This window comes from Felis catus, chromosome A1 (assembly GCF_018350175.1).
Source record: "Felis catus isolate Fca126 chromosome A1, F.catus_Fca126_mat1.0, whole genome shotgun sequence".
NCBI classification, from domain to species: Eukaryota; Metazoa; Chordata; class Mammalia; order Carnivora; family Felidae; genus Felis; species Felis catus.
The window spans coordinates 414,090-429,700 of NC_058368.1; the positions used below are offsets into that span (position 1 = coordinate 414,090).

General features: G+C 43.4%; 1 protein-coding gene across 1 annotated transcript in view; it reads left to right on the forward strand.

The window, feature by feature from the left end:
• The window catches only part of ATP12A (ATPase H+/K+ transporting non-gastric alpha2 subunit), a 28,771-nt gene extending 15,004 nt beyond the window's left edge, over positions 1-13,767 (forward strand). Inside the window, exons 12-23 of the mRNA XM_045037131.1 lie at positions 1,579-1,771; positions 3,721-3,896; positions 4,577-4,713; positions 7,122-7,272; positions 8,299-8,467; positions 8,551-8,705; positions 10,713-10,836; positions 11,026-11,171; positions 11,650-11,783; positions 11,923-12,024; positions 12,650-12,741; positions 12,827-13,767. Of these exons, the coding sequence (XP_044893066.1) occupies positions 1,579-1,771; positions 3,721-3,896; positions 4,577-4,713; positions 7,122-7,272; positions 8,299-8,467; positions 8,551-8,705; positions 10,713-10,836; positions 11,026-11,171; positions 11,650-11,783; positions 11,923-12,024; positions 12,650-12,741; positions 12,827-12,855 (1,608 nt within the window). The 3' untranslated portion in view covers positions 12,856-13,767. The remainder of the gene's footprint in view (positions 1-1,578; positions 1,772-3,720; positions 3,897-4,576; positions 4,714-7,121; positions 7,273-8,298; positions 8,468-8,550; positions 8,706-10,712; positions 10,837-11,025; positions 11,172-11,649; positions 11,784-11,922; positions 12,025-12,649; positions 12,742-12,826) is intronic.
• Positions 13,768-15,611: the final 1,844 nt, after the last annotated feature.

A 15,611-nucleotide genomic window follows, 5' to 3' on the forward strand; every position in this document is an offset into this window, starting at 1 on the left:
TGAATTCAAATCCCAGCTCAGCCACCTATTAGGGTATGACCTTGCGCATGCCAGTTAATCTCTCTGCACCTCAGTTTCCTCCCTTGTAAAAGGTGGTAATTATAGTACCCACAGCCTTAGGGTGGTTTTGAGAATTAAATGAGTCAATCTGTGAAGCACTTAGAACAGTACACACTACAAAATTGTTTATTATTCCTACTTTTTTTTTCAAAGTTTATTGATTTTGAGAGAGAGAGAGCATGTGTGAGTGGGGGTGGGGGAGGGAAAGAGAGAGAGAGAGAGAGAGAGAGAGAGAGAGAGAGAGAGACAGAGAGAGAGAGAGAGAGAGAGAGAGAGAATGAGAATCCCAAGCAGGTTCCACGCTGTCAGCACAGAGCCTACTCAGGGCTTCATCTCACAAACCATGAGATCATGACCTGAGCTGAAATCAAGAGTCAGTGCTTAACCGGATGAGCCACTCTTGCACCCCTATTATTCCTACTTTTTAAATGTTAAAATACCATGTCTTTGAAAAAATGATAGTGGTAATAGATGTGAGGTTTCAGTTTGGCTTTGTGTTTGGTTTTGGTTAGTTGCTTTTTTTAATATGTTTACTTGCCCATTTAAAAAAATACCATATTTGCCCTCTACTTTTTTTTTTTTTTTATTGTGCTCCTCTCTGATATGCAGAAGGCTAAGAACTACTGGTTTAGAATTAATGGATAGACTCAAAATGGCAGATTTTTTTTTTTTTTTTTTTTTTTTTTTAGTAACTTACTCATTCTCTAGCAAACACTCCAGCTTCCGGGATTTCCTTTCAGAGGCTTAGAAGAGTACCTGCTTTACAATAACAGCTTATATAAGACTTCACCATTTTATGATCATTTATAAGTTTTTTCAGATTTTTTCTGATTATCTTATTAGGATGAATCTGGAAGTAGAATTAGTAGGTGAGAGGATGTTGATGTTAAAATTGTGGAACCTACTTAACTCTTCTCCTGAAAGCCTGTGAGAATGCCCACTTCTTCCACCCCTACCATTTTCCTTCATGTCCAGGCAGTGAAACTGGATTGATTTGGAGACGAAGAGCCACAGGAATTCCTGCTGCTCTCACCCCTGCCTGAGTTCAGAATAGCGTTGGTCTGAAAGGCTGCTGCTCACAATAGGGAGGTAGCAACAGGAGGTGAGATAAGGTGGCCAAGGTCCTCTGACCCCCACAGGCTTCCCAGGAGATCTGGTTCAAGACAGAGACTTCATGGGCTAACAGCCACATCTGGTGTCCCTAAAGCAACCAGTTTCTTTTTGAAAGACCAGCTCCACTTAGTGTGGATTCAAACTCAGGGTACCCCTCTGAGTTGGGACCAAGTCTAGATCTCTGTGTAATATTTGACCACAAAATTAAAAAAGGATAGAACATGCCTATAGTGAACACCCTTTTTCACGTCAAATATGAGTAGCCCAGTGAGAGAGAAGATATCTTTAATCTTCTTGTCATGTTGCTAATTAAGAGATCTGTCCAGTTCAGGCCGTTATTAGTAAAGATAGTGTCATTATTCAATGGCAGGCTGTACCTAATGTGCTAAGTTCCTTCCCTCCCAGCTCTCCATACACAAGACGGATGACCCCAATGACAAGCGCTTCCTCCTGGTGATGAAAGGAGCCCCCGAGCGGATCTTAGAGAAGTGCAGCACCATCATGGTCAATGGCCAGGAGCAGCCTCTGGACAAGAGCACAGCTGAGGCCTTCCACACCGCGTACATGGAGCTGGGAGGCCTGGGGGAGCGTGTACTGGGTGAGCTCTTTGTAGCAGTACCCTTATCCATCACCTGTTGGGTGTGAGGCTCTATGCCAGGTCAGGGCACAAGAGGAGACAGGCTTATTATCTAGCAGAGTAGCTGTGGCACCCACATGAATCACAGAAAGCATGGCAAACAAACATGTATGAGAATACTGTATGATAGTACTGGGGAGGGTGGGGTTGCTTCCAGATGAGGAAAATCTGGGAAGATTTTATGGAAGGAGTTACATTTTAAACTCAGCCTTGCATGACAATATTTGAAGGGAGGTGGAAAAAAAGTATTCACAGTAGAAGGAACAACATAAGCCAAAGCACAGAGTTAAAAATGGATGGGGTCTGTGCACACATTGTGAGTGAGCCAGTCTATGTTTAGCGTTGCAGGCGAATGAGACGACATAGTCCTAGGAAATGAGCTGGAAAGATAGACTGCAGGGCATGATATGGAGTGCCTTATGTGGGTGAGGAACTGGGCTTTCATTCCACAGTCAGGAGAGCCACTAAACGCTTTGCAGCAAGTGGACTGATCAGAATGACAGTGTTTTCTAAAGGATAGTTCTTGGCAGCAGCAGGGAGAGGAGAGGCATGGCTCTCAGGAGGAGGTTGCTCCCTCATTCAGGTGAAAGAGGGTGGGAATTTGATCCAAGGCAATAGGAATGTGAAAGAGGGGTCAGACACAAGAGACTTCATGGAGGCAGAACTGGTAAGTCTGAGCAACTAGTTAGAGGAGAAAATTAAGTTTAAAATAATGTTGAAGTTGCTCACTTGCTTATTAGGGAGAAAATAGTGCCAGGTACAGAGACCAGGGATGTTAGAGGTGGAAGGAACCATGGAAATCCAGCCACTGTGGCAGAAGCCTAACTGTGGTAACTTAAGTGATATCAAAGGGTATGTTCTTAATGAGAATCCTGGGTTGACAGAATGGAACCTGTAAACTACCGAATATGAATTTAAGGTAACAGAAGTTCACGGTTGATGATAAGGCTCATTAAACATCGTAAAAGTTCTTGCCAGTCGAGATGGAATCTGTGGAATGTGTGTTTCTAAAAGATATTTGAGCTTGTTAAGCAAATGAAATAATTAAATGAGATAATAATGCTTTAAGCATGCCTTAAATAACCCACAGCACCAGGTTATGTTTTCAGTGCAGGTTTGATACCTATCTGACCAGAATCACTCTAGGAACCTTGTGTTTGACCTCTCAAACTCTGTGCTTTACTAAAACGTGTAAAGCAGTGGGGCATGCTGAAAATAAATTTGATGTGAAAGCTGATGAGAAAGTCATACAACCTTGGAAGTCCCACCAGACACGGGAATCTTTTCTGCTTCAACCCATGAGAGGCAGATGCCTTCTGAGTAATGAAAGGTTCTCCATTCCTAATGGCCTTTCTCTCACACTCACCTTGATTAAAGATGGAGCTTCATACCATTCTCCTGACGCCTCAGATTCTTTCCCCAGTTTGTGCACTGGCACGTTCCGTTTTCTCTGCCTAAAATGGCCTTCTCATCCCACATCTCCCTTCTCTCCCTGGAAAATGTCTAACTCCTCTTTCAAGAATCATCTCACTTGTGACCTCCTTGGGGAAGTCTTTCCTGATTCCCCGGGTGACTCTACTCTGTCACACTCACTGTACTTTTTTATGCTTTATCACTTATGTCTCTGTCTCCACACTAGACTGAGATATCTCCAGAAGCAAAGGCTGACCCCTCTTGGTTTCTATATCCTTAGAACATAACAGAGAATCCAGTGGGCACCCAGTAAATTACTTTTGAATGAAATACGTCCTTCCTAATTACAGCATGCATTATAGAATTGAAATAATGAAACAATTCTGGTATCCACTCAAGTATTAGTAAAATAGTAAAAGTGTATGAAAATGTTCCTCCTTTTCTTTTGTTATTTCTTATCCTAATTTCATTGACCCCCAAATTCATGCACATTCCAGGTTTCTGTCATCTCTACCTGCCAGCAGACGAGTTTCCAGAATCTTATTCATTTGATGTAGACACCATGAACTTTCCCACGTCTAACCTGTGTTTTGTGGGGCTCTTATCAATGATTGATCCCCCCCGGTCCACTGTACCTGATGCGGTCACCAAATGCCGGAGTGCAGGGATCAAGGTGGGAGTTATTGTCCTGACTTAAGAAGTCCTCCATTTATGTTGTACACTTCTCTAAGAATGGTTGTCATAGGAGGTAGTCAGTGTTCAAGTCTCAGGTAAATATCATAATCCCCCACCCCCTTTTTATCTCTACTTTCACTATACTAAGATTCTAGTAACCGTCCAATAAAGGCAAAATGATTGTGTCTGTGTGGAACAAACCACAATAGTAACTGCAGTGAGAATGCCATGAATTGACTCTATCTTCCTTGCCCTAAACTATGATAGACAATAAAAGGTTTTATTGCTTAATCTTGAGGTTCAGCCTCAAAATCCATTTGCCTTCATGATATCAGAACCAAAATATTAATTCCATTACCATGTTAATAACAAGACTGTTGAAGCAACATGAGGCTCTCTCAGGTAGATATCCACCAGCCCTTTCACAAATAAACATACAAGGGAAAGGTCTTCTTCTAATGTCAGAGGAGCAAATGTAAGAAGCTTGGAAGCAAGGATAGATCCAAGGAGATCAGTGTGTCCTTCAGAGACAGTTTTGTCTTTGATCTAAAGATCAAAACCTAGCCATAAGGACAAACCACAATAATCACTCATCACATTCTGGGCTGATATTAAACTATCCCTACTCTGGCCATCTGAGATTCTCATTGTTCACATGCCTCTCTCATTGTGTTCTAGGTTATTATGGTTACAGGTGATCATCCAATCACAGCCAAAGCTATTGCCAAAAGTGTGGGTATTATTTCAGCCAACAGTGAGACAGTGGAAGACATTGCAAAACGCCTCCACATTGCTGTGGAGCAAGTTAACAAACGGTAAGCACAGAACCAATGTAGCAGAAACATTCTTATCCAAGTTCGTATCCTTGTTGGCTCTAAAGAGCTGTGCTATTTGGAGCAAATCCCTTTTTTTGCCAGACATTATCTCAGGGTAATGCTAGGCTGTATTGGTACCATGAACATTACCCATTATGTACTCCTTGTATGAAATTTAAAAAACCCAGTGGAGTAGACCGGAAAACTTCAGTGCCAAATTTAGAGTGAGAAAAACTGAAACAAAATTTATATGAAATTACTTGCTGTCGATCCAGTTGTATAATCAGGAATATTAAGAACCCTCTGTGTTTGGTGCACTCCCCTAGGGCTCATTTTGAGTATTTATTCAGTTGCTTCCTGAGGAAAGATTCGGTTTTCCATAGTGTCTCCTAATTCTTGTAATCATGTCTATCCTTTAGTCCACTCATCCATCCATTCAGTCATGTATTAACTTTCAACAGTTAATTGTTGAGTGCCAACAAGGTACCCGGCACAGTGCTAGACACTGGAACTATAGCAGCAAAGAGACCAGACACTATCCCTGCCCTTGGGAAGCTTTCCATCTAGGTTGAGGGACAGAAAAATAAAAAATATTTGTGATGTCATAAGTACAGTGAAGGAGACACACAGGGGACAAGGGTTCTAGCAGTAGGAGGAGAGTCACCTTGACTGTTGATAATTCAGATGACCAAAGACTCCAAAGTCTTAGTGTAAAAATAAATATTGGCTTTATTATAACTTCACACATGTTGGGGGAAAAGGGAGAGACCAATGAACCCCCTCTAGTTAACCCAAGCATTTATGCCTTTTAGAATACCAAGCTGTCAGGTAATAAATTATTACCTGAGCAACAAATTACCACTTAAGACAACCCAACAGAATTATAGCCTCTGGGCACAGCAACAATATCTGAAGTCTGAGTATTCCAATGCTCCTTTGTATAAACAACATTCATCTACAAAAGCTTTTTGGAGCTTTTGTTTATTTGCTTTGTTTTTAAAAATAATAGGATTACGCATTTTCATGCAACTCACCACACTGAATAGGGGTTGGGATGGATACTTTGGTGAATGTTTTCAGTTATTCACTGTGTCAACTGTAGCTTCATGATCATGTAATACTTGTACTTTTGCAGCTGTGGTGAGAAAGCACACACCCTTTTCTTATCTTACTTTCATATATATATATATGTATATGTATATATGTGTATATATATATATTTTTTTTTAATTATTTTTTCAACATTTATTTATTTTTGGGACAGAGAGAGACAGAGCATGAACGGGGGAGGGGCAGAGAGAGAGGGAGACACAGAATCGGAAACAGGCTCCAGGCTCTGAGCCATCAGCCCAGAGCCCGACGCGGGGCTCGAACCCACGGACCGCGAGATCGTGACCCGACTGAAGTCGGACGCTTAACCGACTGCGCCACCCAGGCGCCCCTATATATATATTTTTTTTTACCAGAACATAGAAACATCTGTATTTTGAGTCAAGTGCTAGAATTCTAGAATTTAGCTCCAACAGGAAAACACAGACCTAAAAATGCTCAAAACAAACAAGTGTAAAGAAAAAGGCATGCAGTGTTTTGTACATAGAGTGTAGAAGCTGAGATTTGAAGGCTAAAATGTGGAGTGTTACTCAAGGGAAGAGGAGGTGAGAGAAGCCCATTCCTGGCAAAGGCAGAAAGACCTGTGAAGGCCTGAGGGCAGTGGAGGGTATGGAGGTATGGAGGCTCAGAGCTGGGAGGTCCAGTGGGCTGCAGGAGAGAGCCAGCCAAAGGGGAAGTGACGCTCAACAGCACAGGCTGCACCCGGCCTTGCAGGCCAGGTTAGGGACTCAGGGGTCTGCTCTAAGTGCAGTGGAAAGCCTCTGAAATGTTTTAGCATGGAACAATACAATCAGATCTGTGTAATTAATTACACTTTCTAGAACCTTACTTTTATCAGCAGCAGATAATAGTTTTCCTCAAAGAAGACCTCAATAAATTGTTCTCCCTACACAGCTCATTACACAGTAGACACTATAAGTCTGAAATAAACAACAAAGAATTGTTACCTGCGTGTTTTGGCAAAAACTGAATTCTAGGACCCAAAACATATGAACAGGAAGTTACATTGCCCCAGGAATGTTCCCACCCGTTCCTACAAAGCAGAAGATTTATTCCTATTGTTGTATGATACCAGGAAATGGCCTTATTTTTTTAACCTCAGTTTACTGTCTTGAAATGGAGACCAGCGTGTCCCCAGAACTCATAACCCCTATCATCCCACTAGATAGAGTATTAGGGTCAAGGACATTGGATTCCAGGTAAAATTCAAAGAGACTTCAGCCCATTTCCTGCCCAGAACAGCATTTTAGTATAAGATCCAACCTTTGGCCTCACTCAGTTCCTTCTGGCCCTTCTAGGGACGCTAAAGCTGCGGTGGTGACTGGCACAGAGCTGAAGGACATGAGCCCAGAACAGCTGGATGAGCTCTTAACCAACTACTCAGAGATTGTCTTTGCTCGAACATCCCCCCAGCAGAAGCTGATCATTGTAGAGGGCTGTCAAAGGCAGGTGGGTGGACAGCAGTTCCCAAAGAACCTTCCAGGTCTGTCACTGTCCTGTGGGGAAATTTGGGGCTGAGATCTGGATCCCAGATCAGGGCTATGGCACTTTTTAAACCCCTCAAGAAACAATTCTTTGCCCATTTTCATCACCTTACATTTCTACCCTCTCAGGGGGCTGACCCTCCACCCTTCTTTGAGACCCTCCTGCATGCACAGCTTTCTGACAGTGAAGCATTTGGTGCTGTGGTAGGTGTGATTATAGAGAGATTTTAAAGTGTAAGATATACACATGCACCCCAATGTTTCTAGCAGCACTATCAACAACAGCCAAAGTATGGAAAGAGCCCAAATGTCCATCGCTGGATGAATGGATAAAGAAGATGTGGTATTTATATACAATGGAGTATTACTCAGCAATCAAAAAGGATGGAATCTTGCCATTTGCAACTACGTGGATGGAACTAGAGGGTATTATGCTAAGTGAAATTAGAGAAAGACAAATATCATAGATTTCGCTCATGTGAGCACTTTAAGACACAGAAGAGATGAACACAAGGGAAGGGAAGCAAAAATAATATAAAAACAGGGAGGGGGACAAAACATAAGAGACTCTTAAATATGGAGAACAAACAGAAGGTTACTGGAGGGTTTGTGGGAGGGGGATGGGCTAAATGGGTGAGGGGCATTAAGGAATCTACTCCTGAAATCATTGTTGCACTATATGCTAAGTTGGATGTAAATTTAAAAAATAAAATTAAAATAAAAAAAAATAAAAGTGTAAGATATAGAGCAAAAACTGTAAAGACACAAGATATGAAATATCCACTTTAGCCTGCCACACACATGGTTTTAATTATCGAGCATGTTGTTCTTGCTCCAGGATTTCCCAGCTTTATCTTTTCCCAAAAACAAGCCCTTCATTTCAGCTCCAGTCATCCTTACATCCTCCAGAGGAAGGGGAGACTGTGTTGATCTTGTCCTACCCGTGACCCCTTAGGCCTGCTGTCTCCTGTTTTCTCATGTGTCCCCACAGAATGCGGTTGTTGCTGTGACAGGGGATGGAGTTAATGACTCTCCGGCTCTAAAGAAGGCAGATATTGGGATTGCCATGGGGATAGCAGGTTCCGATGCGGCCAAAAATGCAGCTGACATGGTCTTGTTGGATGACAACTTTGCATCCATAGTCACAGGAGTGGAGGAAGGTGAGTGAGGTCTCAGGTGATCTTACTGAGACAGGGGTCACCTGGGGGTCCAAGAGCAAATCCTATAGAACATCTTTGCCTAGGTCGCCTGATCTTCGACAACCTAAAGAAGACTATCGCCTATACCCTGACCAAGAACATTGCTGAGCTGTGCCCCTTTCTGATCTACATCATTGTTGGGCTCCCTCTGCCCATTGGCACCATTACGATCTTGTTCATCGACTTGGGCACAGACATAGTAAGTAGCACTAAAGGGAACAGGATCTGATAACTAATGTAAACTTCAGGGTCATTACCTTCAAGGGCAAGGAGATGGACGAAATCAGTTCTCCTTGAACTTCGATGTAACAGGGCCTGAATTTCTGCATTTCTAGTAATTCTTAAGTGATACCAATTCTGCTGGTCCATCAGCCACATCTTAAAGCAAAGTACTAGAGGGGCACCTGGGTGGCTCAGTCAGTTAAGCGTCCGACTTCAGCTCAGGTCACAATCTCTCAGTCCGTGAGTTCGAGCCCCACGTCGGGCTCTGGGCTGATGGCTCAGAGCCTGGAGCCTACTTCCGATTCTGTGTCTCCCTCTCTCTCTGTCCCTCCCCCGTTCATGCTCTGTCTCTCTCTGTCTCAAAAATAAATAAACGTTAAAAAAAAATTTGAAAAAAAAAAAGCAAAGTACTAGAGAGATCTGTCAAATGTTTGGAAGTTAAAACCACTTCACCTCGTGTAAGAGCTTTCAAGACATGAGTTCTTCACCCTTCCCCCAAGATATGCGATTCATTGGTTTCAGCTCATGTGCCTCCCTCCCCTTTGGAGAAGAAAGCACTATCACTAAATAGCCCCTGTAACACTGTGAGCCCAATGGCCACCGTGATAACCCACACCTGCCCCTTGTTAAGTAAAAGAATCTGTGGTCTGGAAGCCCCTCACCTAAACACAGTAAGAACTAGCAGTTATTAACACTTTATCAGGCCTCATACTGACCTACAATAACATCACCTAAACCCTCCCTTCTTCTAGTATGTATCCATTTAAGAAAGCATCATGACAGTTATCCACATGGCTCCAGCTTACACAGGCAAAGGGAGGAAAAGGCAATAGGGAGCGAACAGAATTCGCAGTGAGAATGGCCCTGCAAATGGCCGGCTTCTACCCTGTTGTTTTATGTAATACCCAGGCAATCTCCACATTGCAGAGACACTAAAGCCATCTTTACCTTAGAGGGGAATTGGGGTCCTTCATGGTTTACAGTCAGATCACTTTGCAGGCTCTTTCAGTTTGCTTCGTTTTCTCCACTGCAGTGCTTCTTGCAGTATGGTCAGGGCATCACCTGGGAACTTGTTAGAAATGCAGATTCTCTGGCCTTGGGAAAGTCTAGGGGTGGGGGGTGGGGCCCAGCGATCTGTCCTTAAAAGTCCTTCCAGGTGGGAGGGCCTGTGAGAGAACCAGTGTGACCTAGTGGCATGCCGAAGGGGGAGAGGATGGCAGGAAAAATCTGCCCCAGAGGGGAAAAGTGTTTTATAATTAGCATCTTTAGAACTGCCAGCACATGTTGATAATAAAAAGTAGATTGATTTTTAAAGCCAACTATTTTTTTTAATGTTTATTTATTTTTGAGAGAGAGTGAGAGAGCCAAAGTGTGAGCTGGGGAGGGGCTGAGAAAGAGGGAGACACAGAATCCAAAGCAGGCTCCAGGCTCCGAGTTGTCAGCACAGAGCCCAACATGGGGCTCAAACCCACAAACAGTGAGATCATGACTTGAGTTGAAGTCAGAAGCTTAACTGACTGAGCCGCCCAGGCGCCCCCCCTTACTCTTTTCAATTTCTTCTTCTTTTTTTTTTAATGTTTATTTCTGAGAGAGAGGGACAGAGCGCGAGCAGGGGAGGGGCAGAGAGAGAGGGAAACACAGAATCCAAAGCAGGCCCCAGGCTCCAAGCTGTCAGCACAGAGCCCAACGCGGGGCTTGAACTCATGAACCACGAGATCATGACCTGAGCCAAAGTTGGACACTTAACCGACTGAGCCACTTAGGTGCCCCTAAAGCCAACTGTTTTTAAATTCTCTAGAGACAATCCACCCCCATTGTCTACACCCTGGATAGACCAGTTCCATAACCCTGTAACCCCACCAGCATTATCATCCACCACCCCACCACCTACCCTGAGGCCCCTGGCTATGCCACTGCCACTATCACTCTGTTGGTACAGCACAGTGTTTCAGGGCTAGGCCTCACAGACTCTCTCCCCATCTAGATTCCCTCTATTGCCTTGGCTTATGAGAAAGCTGAAAGTGACATTATGAACAGGAAGCCTCGCCATAAGAAGAAGGACAGACTGGTGAACCAGCAACTTGCCATATACTCTTACCTGCACATTGGTACGATGAGAGCACCTCTCACCTGTCATACGAGGGACCTCCCAGAGAATGCATTCCAGTCACAGGCAGAAACTGTTTTTCCTTCTGGGGTGGGGTTGGGATGAGAGGAGAAACCAAGAGGAGAATGAGTGCACACTCAACTCTGAAGTCATTCTAGAACCTCTACCCTTTCCTCTTTTGTGCTTTTAGGCCTCATGCAAGCTGTGGGAGCTTTTGTTGTGTATTTCACCGTGTATGCGCAGGAGGGCTTTAAACCCAGCATTCTTGCTGACCTCCGGGTAGAATGGGAAAACGGCATTGTGAATGACTTAGAAGACAGCTACGGACAGCAATGGGTAAGGGAAGGAGACTCTCCCTTCAACGTCCTCCTGTTTCTCCCCTCCTCTCACAGCCTTGTCCAGACTCATGCAGAACTTTCAATTCCCTGGACAGCCTTAATGAGACAGAGAAAGTAAAAGTTTTCTCAGTTAATAGGGCTTGTGGGCCCCTTGGTTACATTGGTTTGGCCTTTGCCAGGACTCAGCCTTCTCTCTTGAATCACATGCCTTGAGGTCACTTTTCTTACTTTGGCTTTGCAATTGTTTTGGAGGAGTAACCAGTCCAACAACACCCACAGTTGGGCCTATCAATTAAGTTAGCATCTTTCCCTACTCAACTGGTTAAAGAAAATAAAGTTTCTTTCCAAGCACAAGGAGATGATCCTTTGTCAATCGTGGTGAGGTGGGGAGAAAGTAAAGCTTTATAGAACTGCATGGAAATCTCCTTCAAGTTTTCCATCTGGGGTCTCACGGTCTCCTCTTTGTCCATTGACAGACATGGTACCAGAGGAAATACTTAGAATGGACAGGCTACACAGCTTTCTTTGTTGGCATCATGGTCCAGCAGATAGCGGATGTTCTCATCAGGAAAACCAGAAGGAACTCCATCTTCCAGCAGGGCCTCTTTAGGTACTGCCCACATCCAGCCTCATAGTTCAGCCCTGGGCCTTCGACACAGGAATGATGAGGGTCATGCCTGTGACTCCACCGGTGTGTGGCCCTGTGGCCACGTGAATTCAGAATTTTTTTGCTTTTATGTTTCTTGTAGAAATAAAGTCATCTGGCTGGGGATTGCCTCACAGATTATCATTGCTTTAATCCTCTCCTATGGGCTTGGAAGTGTCACAGCCCTGAATTTCACGATGCTCCGGTGAGTTCCTCTTCAACAGTGGGCAGGAAAGAGCCAGCCCTGTTATTATTTTTTTTAATGTTTATGTATTTTTGAAAAAAATAAAGAGTGAGTATGGAGGGGCAGAGAAAGAGGGAGAAGGGGATCTGAAGCGGGCTCCTGCTGATGGCAGAAAGCCAAATGTGGGGCTTGAACTCACGAACCGTGAGATCATGACCTGAACCAAAATTGGACGCTTAACTGACTGAGCCAGCCAGGCGCTCCAGAGATAGCCATATTCTGAGCTGTCACAGCCTAAGTGAACATTAGGATTCCAGGGAACTCTATCCTCTCCAGGCTTTCAAAAGAGGTAAGACTGAATCTGTGCTATATTAGAGACTTAGACCTGCTAGTTTTCCCAGAAGAGGAAATGGGTTTCACCATCCCAGCTCTACCCTCATCTAATAGGACACTTCATAGGCAGATGTTGCTTCTACCAGTCACAGTCTGGTAAAATAAGAAGCTTCCCAGTTTTACACTGTATGATCCAATATTGTTCTGCCCAGTAAGGCAGAGAAAATGAACAAGAAGCCCTCTGCCCATGGGCAGGAAGCTGGGCCTTTTCTTTGGATGCACTCAGACTGACTTTCCTCCCTCCTGCTTCCAGGCCTCAGTACTGGTTTGTGGCTGTGCCATATGCCATTCTGATTTGGGTGTATGATGAGGTCCGAAAACTTTTCATCAGACTCTACCCTGGAAGTAAGTAGTAACATAATTTTTGAGACTCTGTTTAATCCACTTCAACAGACTCCCCATTTCTCATTAACTTTTTCTACCTCCACAGGCTGGTGGGACAAGAACATGTATTACTAAGACCACCTTACTTCCCAAGATTCCTAGTTGCACATTGAGCCTGTTCTTTATCTTCTGGCTGCTGTCTGGGAGACCACTGCAATAAGGACTTATCCAAATGCAGAAAGAGAAGGCAGAAAGCAGTATGAAAGATACTCACTGAGGTTTTGTACTTTCAAGCAGAAATTCAACTGTTTATATATGATTTGCATCTCTATTTCCGTCTCCTTGTTTAGAAATATGTGAATTTCAAGGGAATGAAGTAGGGAAGAATGACATGTAAGTGTATATAAAGTCCACTCGTTAAATTGCCTTAGGTGATGCAGCCAGCTGCTCAGATTTCCCTGCTAGATAGGATTGGTCAAACCTCCATTCCTTACCCTATTAAAAGCCAAGTGACCTTCCTAGATTTCTCTGAATTCCCAGAGAGCTTATAATTTCATGGTCACCCTGCTCAAAAGTTAATTCAGCTGAAGAGTTGCAAAAGGTGGAAGTAATGGCAGGTTTACATCACAGTAACATGGACAACCTCAGTTTTGACCCTGAGACATCTTTCTTAACAGTCCACCACCCATCTGCAGCCCTCATCATCTGGCCAGTCCTGTCGGTGCCCTTCCTCCCTCGCTCCCTCATTGCCTTCCACTCCCGAGACTGACCCACCAACTCCTCCCAAACTGAGCTCCGTGTCCGTTTTGCATATCCCAGTCCAAATGCTCTCTCGACTCAAAGGAGTTTTCAGTTATCAGGATTCAACCTCAGTAGAGAAGAACGGGTTTAAAACAGTAATATTTATTTCTCATAAAATGGTTGCAAAGCACTCTCTGGCATTAATTTTATGTCATGATTTAACTTCACTTTATTCGTGTGTAACACATACATCCATGTTGACAGCCCCTAAGAGGCTTCATTTTAAGTAAAAGATGTTTTATAAAACCCGGTCTCATTGTGGTATTTTAATTAATTTGGGTTTTTCTAGAATGCAGAGCATAGGGCACCAAAAAATGAGATGTGAGGGGCATCTGGGTGGCTCAGTCGGTTGAGTGTCCGACTTCAGCTCAGGTTATGATCTCGTGGTCTGTGACTTCGAGCCCCACATCGGGCTCTGTGCTGACAGCTCGGAGCCTGGAGCCTGCTTCGGATTCTGTGTCTCCCTCTCTCTCTGCCCCTCCCCTGCTCATGCTCTGTCTCTCTCTTTCATAAATAAATAAAAACATTTAAAAAAATGAGATGTAATTTCAAATTTTTTTTCTTCTTTCAGTCATTTTACTTTTCTATGGCAGGTCTAAAATATAGGGTTTACCTTCTGAACTCCCCTCTCCAATATCCCCGTTCTATATCCCAAGTCAGGATTTCTGGGGGAGGATACACCTTTCATCACTGGCCCTAGGGAAAGCAATTTTCGTAGCACTGACTTGACAGAACCTGAAAATTGCATGTGGTTAAACTTTCCCATTCCCAGCCTACCCCATCACCTCTCCTCCATTGCTCATTTAAACAAGGATATTCTGCTGCTGATGGCTCTAGGCTGGTGTCTCTGGAACAGGAAGAGGGGGACACAGAGCCATAGTACTCTGTCATTTTCTCAGGGGTCACATTGAGAAGCATAAAAGAGGTCAGGGGCCATCATTGTAGCTTTATGTAAATAGCTTATAATATACAATGTATATTATGTGTGTATATGTAAGTGAAAATCGTATTGCTGTCCTCAAGGTCTTTCATCTGTATTTTTAGCCCCAATTATCACTGGGTTAATCTCACATCAGTAGTAGCAGTGAACTGGAAACCCTTCCAGGCAGCGACATCATGACCTTCTCATTCCAGTCTTGACAAGGCAGCTAATGCTTTCTAAACTTCAACTAAGAATAATTGGTCCTCACTCTGTTTCCTGCCAGGCTGTCTGAGTGCTCCTGGATGTGAAGGTTGGTAGCTCTTGGTCCCGCCAGAGCCAGCCAGGGAAGCTATAAATACAACACAACGCTCTAAGGGGTTTCACTTGACTTTGAAATAAGTTTGAAAGGAGTAACATATGAAGTAGATGTCTCTTCACAGCAGGAGTCCTATCTAGAATTACTTTCATATTGTACATACACTACTCTTGCAAAAAGTTGACACTGAAATATTTGTAAAATGAACACATAACTAAGGAATTCCAGAAATGAGAGCCATAGATCAAGTAGCTTTCTTAAGTGGTAGACAGAATAAGGCAATAAAATCCCATATCAGAGGTTATTTTTGTTTGTTTGTTGGAGGGACCATTTCATTGACCCACTAAGGTAGGCCTAGATACATTCTAGAAAAAATAGCAGAGTTTAATTGGTGTGGCACATTCACAGCAACTCAGACAGATAAAAATGAGGCCAGATTTATTGAGTCTTTATTTTTTTAATCCATGTTTTATTCAGATTATAAATTGCAGCTCATTTTAGAAAACTCTAATATCCAAGAGTAAAAAGAAAATTAAAATCATCCTGAATCTAACTACCTAGTAACATATAACATAGTAGTTATTTCCTTGGGGTTTTTCTATACATATATATTTTCAGGCAAAATTGAAATACAAAGTTTTCCATTCTGCCTTTTTACTCACCATTGAAGATGTGGGGTTTTTTTGGTCTTTTTTTTATGTTTACTTTTGAGGGAAAGAGAGACAGAGAGAGAGGAGGGACCGAGAGAGGGGGTGGACAGAGGATCTGAAGTGGGCTTTGTACTTACAGCAGACAGCCTGATGTGGGGCAAGAACTCATGAACCACAAGATCATGACCTGAGCTGAAGTTGG